We start from the raw sequence: 12219 nt of genomic DNA on the forward strand, positions 1-12219 counted from the left end.
CCCAATTCTCCTCCCTTCCTCTATGTATACCCTTCACAGCAACTCCCAGCAAGAGGAGCCTCTGAACCTGGGCTGGCCTCCTGACTGGCTGGCCACAAAATGGGGCAATAGAAAGGGTTCTACTAGTTCTGAACCTAGGCCCAAGAACCCTGCGTGCTTCTCATCTTCCACCTGGAGCCCCATTTCCAGGTCGAGACCAAGCCAAGGTTAACCAGCTTGAGGGGGTCAGAGAGACAAGCCATCCTGGCAGAGGCCGCCCCACACACACCCGCCAGCCCCAGCAGAGCCGCCAGCCAACCACAGACACTCACACACATGAGCCCAGCCGCCATCAGCCACTCCTGGGCAGCAGAGCCTGGCTGCCCCGTGCATTTGGCAGCGACAATGAAAGTTTACTGTGTGGTGGCTTGCTGCTCCTGTTACCATGGCTATAGATCATTCATACCATGACCAAGGTGTGTTCCCAGCACAAGGACTGGCATGGGTTTGGCAAGAGTGCCAGAAAGACCAGGTGGCAGCCCCACGCAGCATTGGTGGGAGCGTGGCCAGACTTGCTGAGGACCCCTTGGCCAAAGCGGAGGATGGGGAGAGCAAAACACACGTGTTAACTAGAACCACTCCGAGACACCATCTTCCACCTCCCAGGTTGGCCACACTGAGAACATTTTATAGAACCCTGCTTCATTTTCTCCTTAGCGTCTAGCACCATCTCACACAGACTTTACATATTCATGGGATTGATTGTGGGCTTCCCAAGCCCGCCAGGGTGGAAGCTCCATGAGGGATAGGAATTCCATCCGTTTTGATTACGATGCTGTGTCCCCAGCACCTAGAGCAATGCAATAAATGCTTGTCAGATATACAAATGGGGAAAATCCATTCTCATATATTACTGGTGTGAGCAAAAATCTGGCCCAGCTTTCAAAGGAGGACAAGCTGCCATCTGCCGAGGTGATAAACATGCATATCCTGCGTCTCCTAACACTGAGCCCACAGGAGCCGGCATCTCCCAAAAGAAACGTGTGCCCGTGATCATCAAAAGATTGGTTCGAGCAGGTGCACAGAAATATGCTTCCTAATGGTCCCAGACTTGAGACAACCCCAGCACCCCTTGACAGGAGAATGAACAACCAAACTGGGGTTCATCCATACAATGGAGCACCTCTCAGCGATCAAAAGGACCAACTACAGCGCATGTAACATGGCCAATGTCAGAAACGCTGTGCTGAGCAATAGAAGCCAGAGACAAAAGAGAGCAGACTCTCTGGTTCCGTTTAGAAAAGTCTGAGCAGAAAACGAACATCTGCCGCTAGAAGTCAGGGCAGTGGTGGTTCTCCAGGACAGGCACCGAGGGGGTGACCTGCCTTGTCTCATGATGTTTCATGATCTGAGCGCATATCACATGGGTGTGTTCCATCTGTGAAAATATATTATTGAGTTGTGTGCTTCTGATAGCTTCTATTGATTATGCTTCAATAATAAGTTCACAAAAAATATAAAGAAATGCACATGCATACTGGCCCAGCCTCCGCACCAGGGCACAGCATAAAGATATTCACTAGAACACTGCTTTTTAATGGAACAACCTGAACATCTGTCAGTAGGGACCAGAAAGTAAAGCTGGAACATGTGGACAGTGACATACTGACTGGTAAGGGAACTCTTCACGTAAAGACAAGGAAGAATCCCAAGATATGTTGTCAGAGAAAAAAAGCACAGGGCAGAATGGTGTGCATAACATGCTAGTATTTGTGGACTGACCAATGGGTTCTCAAGTGTGGTCCTAGGCCCTGGAGTGTCCCTGCAGCCTTTCCAGGCATCCATGAGATCAGCATTATTTTCATAACAACACGACAACATCAGTTGCCTTCTTCACGCCTTTTCTCCCACGAGTATATGGCGGAGTCTTCCAGAGACAACATGACATTGTGATGATGTCATCACTTGAATGGCTAATGGAATGTGTGCTTGTGTGTTCTGTGTATTCTAGAATTTTCTAAAGTAAACTCATGAAAAGATGATCAACACCACGAGTCATCAGAAAAATGCACATCAAAACCACAGTCAGATACCACTTCACAGCCACTAGGACAGCTATACTCAAAAAGACACGACAGTAAGGGGCACCTGGGTGGCTCAGTCTGTTAAGCATCCGACTTGATTTGGGCTCAGGTCATGATCTCAGGGTCATGAGATCAAGCCCGGCATCGGGCTCTGTGCTGGAGCTCTAAGCATGGAGGCTGCTTATGATTCTCTCCCTCCCTCTCCCTCTGCCCCTCCCCACCCCCTAGAAAAGAAAAGAAAAATGCAGACAGTGTTGGCGAGGATGTGGAAAAGTTGGAACCCTCGCGCACTGTTGGTGGGAATGAAAAATGATGCGGCTGCTGTGGAAAACATTCTGGCAGCTCCTCTGATGATTAAATATACAGTCACCATATGACCCAGCCATTCTACCCCTGGGTATATTACCAAGAGAAATAGAAACATCTGTCCACACAAAAGTACATACACAAATATCAATAGCAGCAGTACTCATAATGGCTAAAAGATGGAAACACAATGTCCGTCGATGGATGAATGGATAAAAAACATAGTACATCCACACCATGGAATGTTACTCGGTCATAAAAAGGAACAAAGTAGTGACGCATGCTGCAATTTGGATGAACCTTGAATGCATTATGCTAAGTGACAGAAGACAGTCCCCGAAGACCACATATTGCATTACTCCACGTCCAGGAATGTCCAGAATATGCAAATACATGGAGACAGCAAGGAGCTTGGTGGTTGCTGGGGGCTGGGAGGAGGAGGAAAGGGGAAGTGGCTGCTACTGGGTGTGGGGTTTCTTTTGGGAGTGATGAAAATGTTCTAAAATTGGAGGCTAATGATGTCTGCACAACTCTGATAAAAGCTACTGAATTATACACTTAAAAGGGGGGGCTTTATGGCGCATGACTGCATCTCAATAAAGCTGTTAAGAAAGAAAGAAAGAAAAAGAAAGAAAGAAAGAAAGAAAGAAAGAAAGAAAGAAAGAAAGAAAGAAAGAAAGAGAAAGAAAAAACAGGAAGGAAGGAAGGAAGGAGGGAAGGAAGGAAGGAAGGAAGGAAGGAAGGAAGGAAGGAAGGAAGGAAGGAAGGAAGATACAGTTTTAAAAATTAAAAGATACCCACCACCACAGGCCTCACCCTGGCCCCTGCCCCATTTCCTCCAAGTGCTATATGGTCTGGGGCAGGCAAACCACAGGGAGGGTCCAGCTAAGGCCACTCAGACCCACTCATGCCTCCAGGTCCCCAGTGGGAGCCATGAGCCTACCCCTCCCCTGGGAGTCTGCAGCCCCCTGCCCAGCTCTCCTGTGACCTCCAGAAAAGCCCCCTCCCCTCTCAGGATGCCAGTTTTTCTTCCATAAAATAGAATGACCACATAAACCACAGGACAAACTCTATGCTTTGACACGTACCCCCAGCTGCCAACCAGGGCCAGGCTGCTGATGAAACTGAGGACAGCTAGCCCAGCAGAGTGCAGAGCACCCACCTAGTCTGAAGGGCGGGGAGCCTCCTGTCAGTAACCCCAATGGCCAGCCTTGTGGCACACGGGCCTGGTGTGCCCACAACTGCCCCATTTTCCAGGAAAGCCTGAGAGCTGAAATTTATGTGAAATCTTCTAATTTCGAAATATTCACAACAAAATTCTACTGCTTACAAAGATGCTTTGCAGAAAGAAGCTAACGGGTGGACCTAGGAGAGGAGCGTGCGCCGTATTAACAGTTCAGCAGGCCCAGGTGCGGGCAACACTGGCCTGTGTCCTCACTCCATGCAGGCCTCACTCCTGACATGTTCGTCCTCACTACAGCCTTGGGCACTTGCAACATGCCATTTCATCAACAAGGAAACGGGGGCTCAGAGGGGTGACGTCCTGGGCCCCAGATCACACGAGTGAGTGGTGGGCTTCAGACCTGGGTCTTACTGTGGATGTGGGGAGCCCAGGCCCCCAGTTTGCCTGTCCTATTGCTCTCAGCAAGCCCCGCAGAGCCCTAGGCAGAGTCACAGACCTCATTTCAAGGCCCCGTGGTTTGGGGTGAGGAGAGGAAGGGCTGGCAGGACCCTCCTGTAAGCTCTCCTGCCGCAGCCTCCACAGGCCAGTTCCATCCCCTGCCTGTTCCAGGAGCCTGGAGCTCTAGCAGGAGGTGATTCTGTTGCATGGGACATGAGCTCTGGGGTCCAGAGTCCCAGCCTGGTTCTCTTAGGCCCCACACAAGTTTAACTCTCCCACAGGCCAAGACTGGAAAAGAAAAGGCAGGGTCTCTAAGGATCCTCTGGGGAACGGGGAGAGTCTGGACAAGTCCCTCTCTCCTGTGTCCCGGGAGCCACAGCCTGGTGATTCTGGGTGGGGTTGGGGGGACTGGGGAGGGGTGCTGGAAACCCACAGACATTGGAAAGGCCCACTGCTAGTCCTGTGTTCTCCTCCCAGCACCCAGGGGGAGTGCTGCACTGCCCAAGGAAGATCATACCACCCCCTGCCTTATACCTTCAGTGGCTCCCCACTGCTTTTGGGACAAAGACCCAAATCTTCATCTTGAGGATCAACACCATCGTGGTCCCTACCCCCTCCCCAGCCTCATACCAACCACACAGCTTCCTTTAAATCTAATTCGCTCCTTTCACCTACAGGGCCTTTGCACGTGCTGTGTCCTCTGCCTGGAGCACTGTCCCCTCTCTGCTTGCCACCTACCACCCAGTCAACAAGCCCTCATGCTCAAACATCACTTCCCCCAGGAAGCCTTCCCTGATCCCCAGGAGAAGTCAGATCCCTGAGATAGGCTTAGAGAGCACATCCACCTCCTTCCTCAGCCCTGGTCATGACTCAGAACATCACACCCATGTGACTACTGGGCTCTCTCCCCCACTAAACCGTGAGCTCCCAAAGGGCAGGGACTGTGCTGGGCTTTGTTCTACACTGTAGATTCAGCATCTGTCACAGCCCATGCACACACTGGGCACTCAGAAATGACAGGGATGAAGACACGAAGAAATACAAGGGAAATCTGGATCCACCACTCCCTGCGCATGTGTCCTCAGATGAGGGGCCTGATTCCTCTGCTGTAAACTAAGGGGGTGGCAATGAGGATTAAAGGGGTTAATTATCACAGAGTGCTTATAATGGTGCCAGCTACAAGACGCAAGCATGACAATGTCTGCAATTAATAGAGTTATTTGAGTTTTAAAGCTTCTCTGTTAACCAGGATGTCAAGCATCCAAAGACCCTTGCCCTGCAGAATCTGGTTACACGAGGGTCCAAGGAAGGGGGCCCTTTCCTGCCACGTGGTCTGGGGGCCCACAGAGGTCTTGCTGGAGCCTTTCCCAGGAGGGAGAAACTCCGACTTCCCGAGGGCCACCCTGCCCCCGGGCGCCCTCCCTTGGGGCCCAGAAGTCCCCTGTCTCCCTCCATCATGCCAGCCCAGCGGTAAAAGGGGAAGGCATGCTCACAAAGCCCCCTGAGTGACAACAGATATTGGACCCCTTCTCCCCAGCCCAGGGAGCCGGGCATGTGGCTTCCATTAGGCCACATCTGGACATGCTCAGAGGCAGCCAGGATCCCTGGCACAGCTCCGGCTCAGACAGGACCCCCACCCAAGCCGGGCCTGGGGCAATGGCTGGAAACGTCCTTCTCCAGGCCCCAGGGCTGCCATGGCAACACGGCTAGGGGTCATTTCCGGCTCCATGGCCCGCCTCTCAGCCGGCCCCACTGGCGAGCAGGGCACAGCCACCTCCCCAGCTCCTCGGCACTGAGGGCCCCTCCGTCACTTGGGATGTCCCAGCCCTCCCCCCACAAGGTCCCCACTTCCCAAAGGATGCTCCATCGGGCCCCTGACCCCCACCCATCAGGCTTCCCACCGCCCACCCTTCCTGAGCTGCGTGTACTCCATTATGGCCACGAGTAAACGTGTGTGTGCACTTATCCTTGAACACCCCCCTCCCCCAGGAGACCTTAGGAGCGGAGAGGCTGTGCTGGCCTTGTTCAAAGGCACAGTCCCCGGCACAGGGAGGCTGGGCCACAAACATCTGTTGAGGAAATAAACAGGTAGAATGAAGAGCAGAGGGTGACAACCAGCAGCTAACATTTTTAATTACTCAGTGAGTGCTCAGCTCCGTGCCCAGCACTGGACATGAATCAGCTCCTTTCATCTTCAAGACAGCCCCACGAAGCAGGGACCTCCCTGCTGCTTACGGATGGAGGAAAGGAGGCACAAAACGGTAAGCCACTTGCCTGAGTTGTGCAGGTCGTGGAGCAGAACTCGTGAGCTGGTGGGGGGTGGCTGGACGCGGGGTGAGGAGAGGAGGAAAGATGGATGAGGGTGGTCAGTGGCAGGCCAGCCTTGTTTATCTGGCTAGGGCAAGCTCCCCCCCAACCTCCCACACCTTCCTTTCCTTGCACACCAAAACAGCTGCCGGGTCCGTGCCCTGTTAATTATCTCTGGGCTTTGTGGGTCCTGGGCCCTCTGCCAGGACAGCCCTCAGATGGGATAGGGGACACCCCATCAGGGGCCCCTGCCCCAAGCAGCCCTCATCAAAGGCCACACCCCAAAATCCATTTGAGAAAACACAGGACAGAGGAAAAAAAAAACTAGGGCTCCTGAGAACAAAGTAAGTCTCCAAGATTCCAAAGGCCCAGAACCACAGAGAGGCCTCTGGAGCGAGAGGCGGGGGTGGGGGGTGGGGGCTGGGTCTATTTTGGAACCTTTGGAGGCTGCAACCCAAACACGCTGCATGCACCATGCTCCAGTCAGGCCTGCGAGCTCTCCCAGGCACACGTGTACTTCATTACAGCCCCCAACCCACCCCACGCATGCTCCCTACATCCTGCAAGCTCAGGGCTGGGTAAGGAGGAGCCCCCTGAAGCCCACTGCCCTGGTTCCAGCCCACCGACTCCCACAATGTGACCTGGAACCACAAGCCACACCTCTCCGACCTTGATGTGCTCAGTTTTAAAGAAGGAGCCCACCTCCCCAGCTTGTGGGAAGGATCAGGTCAAAGAAATGGGGCCTGGCACCTAGGAGGTGATCACTCAGCAAGGGTGAGTTCTGTGCCCCACTCACCATAATGGGGCTAGAAGGAGAGCCATCTGGGGTGGGGGGTGATCTTCCCACCAGGTCAGGAGGAGCCTGCAATTTCACCCCCTCGCTACATGTGCACAGGCTTTGCACAGTCTATGCCCAACAAAGGCATAGTACTTGACAGATGGGAAAACGGGGCCCAGGCCAGTTAAGAGACCTGCCCAAGGCCACACAGCTGTGGGCAGCAGGGTGGCTATATGGGAATGCTGCAGAAATCCCGGAGCCCTCTCATGCCCCCTCCTCCAAGAAACCTCCCCACACACCACCCAGACATCGCTCCCTCACAGCCCCCAGTCTGTGGACATGGGCCATAGTGGTCCATTTCTGCCTCCCCAGGGCCCACCAGGGCCTATTCACAGTTAATGCCTAATGAAGGTTTATAGAGAAGGTTTACATATGAGATTGAACAAGACACAGACTCTCAGCTATAGGGAGGGATCTCTAGACAACCAGACAACTGCCTAGGGTACCCTCAGAGGTGAGGCGGTGGAGGGGTGGTGGTGAGGGGATCAGACAAGACATAAAGATTCAGGGAAGGCTTCCTAGAGGAGGTGCTACCTGAGCTGGCTGGGAACAAATGTGTGGAAATGGGTGGAAGAGAGGGGATATGTCGGTGTAAGGTGCTCCTAGGATGGCTGGGAAGCTATGATGAGGAAGGATGGTAGAGGGCGTGGCCAGAAAGCCCCCACTGATTCACTCATTTATTTACCCGATATTTACTGACACCGACTGTGTTGCCAGGCCCTACTGGAGGCCCTTAGGCATAGCAGAGAAGATGACAGATGTGGTCCCTCCACTCATGGCACTAACATTCTACAGGGGTGACAACATTAAACAAGTTAACTACATGCTACAATGTCAGGTATTGCTAGGACAAATTAAAGCAGGGTAAGAGGAAGGTGGAGTGCTCTTTTAACTGGGTGGTCAGAGAAGGCCTCTCTGGGGAGGTGACCTGGAAAAGAGAGCCACATGGACACCTGGGAGAGCATGTCAAGAGGGGGTGGCAAGTGCAAAGATCCTGGGGCTGGAAGGTACCTGAAAGGGGCTAGGAAGCCAGTACTAAGCAGAGTAGTTGAGGGAGAAGGTCAATAGGGACTGAGTGTTTATGTCCCACTCCCAACTTCATATGTTAAAACCCTAATGGGGGGAGGGGTCAGTTAAGCATCTACCTTCAGCTCAGGTCATGATCCCGGGGTCCTGGGATCAAGCCCCACATCGGGCTCTCTGCTCAGTGGGGAATCTGCTTCTTCCTCTCCCTCTGCCCCTCCCACTGCCCCACTTGTGCTCGCTCGCTCTCTCTCTCAAATAAATAAATAAAATCTTAAAAAAAAAAAACCCTAATAGGAATGGTTTGTGGAGACAAACCTTTGGGGGATGTAATTAGGCCATGGGGTAGATCCCTCATGATGGGATTAGCGCCCTTCTAAGAAGAGATGTAAGAAAACTTGCTCCTTCTCTGTGTATTTCAGATGAGATGCACCCTCATCTGTCATGCAAGGATGCAATGAGCAGATGGCCATCTGCAAACCAGGAGGCGGGCTCTCACCAGACACCACGTCTGCCAGCACCTTGATCTTGGCCTTCCCAGCCTCCAGAACTGTGAGAAATAAATGCTTGGGGTGTGAGCCCCCCGGTCTATGGCATTTTTGTAACAGCAGCCAAAACAGACTAAGACAAGGGTGATGGAGAGGTGGTGCGGGAGGTCACGGGGCTGACTGGGGCAGAGCCTGTGGCCCTGGAGAGAGCTTTGGCTTCTCCTCTGAGTAGGTGGGAGCCCGGCAGGTGTTGCACAGAGCAGGGACGAGAATGATGTGTGTGTTAACATCACCCCTGGCTGGCAGGGGTGGCAGCCCTGGTCCTGGGCTCTCGCAAGGAGCCCCCATGAGAGACCACATCTCTTCTGCTGTCACCTCAGAGACCAAGAACACAGCCACGCCCAGAGGCTACTGTCAAGGGGGGATGGAAGCAAGCAGCTGGACCAGGTCTGCGAAACTCCCCACTTCCTGCCAGGGCACCTGTGGACCCCACCCCTAGGCCCAACCTGCACCTGAGCTGGAACCCACCTCGGGGAACTCCAGCCCTGAGAAGGTATGCCTAAGAGGCCCTCAACCACAGCCCCACCAGGTAGCCCAGCACCTACTGCAAGAGGGACTTCAGCCCTACCAACCCACTCCATCCCTAGGAGGGCAGCGGGGGAGAAAGTACCACCTCAGAGCCACCTGCCCTGCAGTGTTATGGGCTGGGCTGACTGTCCCTAGCCTGGCCCCACAGACCCAGCTTCTCCAGCCCCAGGCAACTGTGCAGAGAGCTGGGGGCCCTGACGGGGCCCTGAGGCTGCCCTTCCCTGGGCTGAGTGCCCTTGGAGGAACTAGAATAGGGTCTTACCTTCAGGGTTACCTCTGGGGACAGAATGAACAGAGTTGGGGTCTGTGTCCTCCTCTGGCCGAGAACGGGGCAGAACCGGAGGCTGCTTGGGCACTTCCTGGGTAGGTGGGACCCAGGCTGCCTCTTGGGGAGATAGGGTCAGGATGGTGTGGGTGCTGGGCTTCATCGTGCCCCCAGGAGAGCTCGGTGTGGCCTGTGATGGGGGGACACTGGCCGTGCTTGACCCCAGAACGGGCCTGGCTCCCTCCTGCCCAGCACTGTGGGGGGTGGCCTGAGCTTCTGGAATTAAGTTCTCTTCAGGCCCTGCCCTTGCCTCTGCCTTGTCATCTTGGGCAGCGAGACCAGGCCCAGTTGGTCCTGGACTGGGTGGTCCATCCAGCCCCGTGGGGCCGCCTGCTGCTGGCTGCTCCCTGGTGGCCAATTCCTCTGTCTCCTCCTGCCCTTCACCCTGGCTGTCTTCTGTCACTCTCCTGGCTTTGGCTTGCACAGGGGCCGGGGGACCCAGGGCAGCAGCCGCCGTGGGCCTAGGGAGGGCGGCCGGCCAGCGGGTGGCCTGGATGGCGGAGGACAGCTGACTGCCGCCTCCCAGAGCAGCTGGGCCCCCAGCGCCTGCCTGGAGCTCGCCCGCTAGGGCCACTGCAGCTTCTGCCTCAGCCACCTCCTGGTCATAGCTGTAGGGGTCTTCGTAGTGTCGCTCGGGGTCACCCTCCTCCGCGTCTGAGAAGTTCCCGGTGGCAGCCGCGGGCACGGCTTCGGCGTCTCCACGGCAACCAGGGAGCTGGTAGCAGATGAGCTCGCCCCCAGCGTCAGGACAGTGGCAGGCCCGGCAGGGTGACAGGTGGACAGTGTGGCCGGCGGCGTACTTGCGCCCGGTGTGGACGCAGCCCACCTGGCCGCATTGCGGGCAGCTGTCGGCCGCCACCACGGCCTCGATGCAGTTGGGGGGCAGCTCCGGGCACAGCATGAACTGGCAGCTGATCTTGCCGCCGCCCGGCGGGCAGGAGCACTCGGTGCTGCCGAAGTCCACGAAGTAGGACTGGCCGGCGGGCACGCGGCCGCGCACAAAGCCGCCCTGCAGGCAGTCGTAGTACTGGTAACCCTCGCACGCACAGCCCTGCTGCACGCACGTGGCGCAGCAGGCGCCCGGCTCCAGCGCCTCCTCGATGCAGTTCTCCAGTGGGGCGCACTCGACGCCAGTGCAGTCCTGCCTCGGGGCGGCCGTGCCGGTGCGCGGGCCCAGGGCCAGGGCCAGGGCCAGGGCCAGCCAGGCTCCCGCAGGCTCCCGGAGCCGCGCCATGGTCCCACAGCCGGCCCAGCTGCTGCCTCGAGATGAACCGTGTCCTCCGCTGCGAGGCCCTGGGGGAACGGGAAGGAACAGCTGTCAGCGCCCCGCGGGGGCCCACCCACGTGGACACACGCCAGCGCACACACGCGCACGGCTGGACAGCGCCCCAGCCGCTTCCCTCCCACGCCCGCACCCCTGGAGTACAGCACACGCACGTGCGCCCAGGCACGTCTGCTCAGAGGCACAGACGGGGGCCTCGGCCGTCGCTCACGAGCCACAGGTGTCAGCGTGCGGGGCCACTGACCCCCCACCCTCGCCTGCCTTCTGACACATGCCCTCTGAGTGGGAGCCTCCTGCCCACAGCCCTTCCCCCCCCACACCCCTGCATTCTCACTCACACTCATTCAGGGCACACGTCTGGCGTCTCACACCCTTGGTGACAGGCACAGAGTTACACACACACTGTCTCACCCACAGCCTCATCCATGTGCCAGGACACCACAGGTGGTCTCTCACACACACACACACGACCACCCAAATGATTTCTCTCCCCACCGAAGTCCAACTCGATTCCCAGCCATCCACCAAGAGGCCTGGCTGCCAGCCAGACAATATGGTCAGGTAGATGCTGGGCACGAACAAGCCCCCTCCCAGGCTGTGGCACAGCCAGCCAAGCCCCCCACCGTAGCCCTCACACCGCAGGGCTCAGGAACACCACCGCCCCCCCACCCCCCCAGAAGACTCCCTCGGACTACAAGTTTAGCCACAGGAGAGGTTCCTGCCAATGTCCTCGGCTGCCTCTGTAAATATTACCACCATTCCCAGAATTATTCTAGATACCTGCTGTCCTTAACACCCCCACCCCCCAAGTCCTGCCCACTCTCCCCCAGGAACAGCTCTCCACTCTCTGCCCCTTCCATCTGTTTCCTTGGCCCCACCCCAGCCCCAGCCTCACCTCCCATCTGCCCTGGGATATGCCCTCCCTGCCCTCCCCAACCCTACTCAGCCCTTCCTCTGCAAAGCCCATATGACCTGAGAGCAGCTGACCCCAACACACCGTGGCCCCAAGCCCCATGGAGGCTTCCCTGCTCCAGCAAGGAAAGGTCCCCAGTGGGAACCGCCCTGACCCTGCCCTCACTCCCAGACATGGGCTCCTTCTCCACCCACCGCAGTGAGGCTGAGCTATTGTTTGCAGTCACTTTGCTAAAACTGTCTGGCTTTCCAAAAAAAGGAGGGAGAAAAACAATAAAGTGGCATCTCCAGTATTTTAAGTGCTTATTATTTCAAACCTATAAATATAATAATTTCAAACATTTCAACATTCAAACAAACAATATAATAGTAACTTCTCTAAAAGTTTCTGACAAGAGGAGACAGGGAGCAGAGAGCATTGCCACCACTGTTTCTAGAGGAAGCAGCCTTATGCTGCCGCACCCGC

At 55.8% G+C, this 12219-nt stretch overlaps 1 protein-coding gene and 1 long non-coding RNA gene across 3 annotated transcripts in view; one reads left to right on the forward strand and one right to left on the reverse strand.

The window, feature by feature from the left end:
- Positions 1–12219, reverse strand: part of FBLN2 (fibulin 2) — an 84665-nt gene that overhangs the window by 46315 nt on the left and 26131 nt on the right. For both annotated transcript variants that reach the window (XM_081822780.1, XM_081822779.1), the window contains exon 2: positions 9497–10852. In XM_081822780.1, the coding sequence (XP_081678906.1) occupies positions 9497–10793 (1297 nt within the window). In that variant the 5' untranslated portion in view covers positions 10794–10852. The remainder of the gene's footprint in view (positions 1–9496; positions 10853–12219) is intronic.
- On the forward strand, positions 5932–9255 carry LOC145721954 (uncharacterized). Its single transcript, XR_014145990.1, has 4 exons — positions 5932–6251; positions 6916–7071; positions 8581–8710; positions 9027–9255. It is a non-coding gene; the product is annotated as an uncharacterized LOC145721954 (long non-coding RNA).

This window comes from Leptonychotes weddellii, chromosome 1 (genome assembly GCF_054177405.1).
Source record: "Leptonychotes weddellii isolate Sample4059 chromosome 1, ASM5417740v2, whole genome shotgun sequence".
Classification (NCBI taxonomy): Eukaryota; Metazoa; Chordata; class Mammalia; order Carnivora; family Phocidae; genus Leptonychotes; species Leptonychotes weddellii.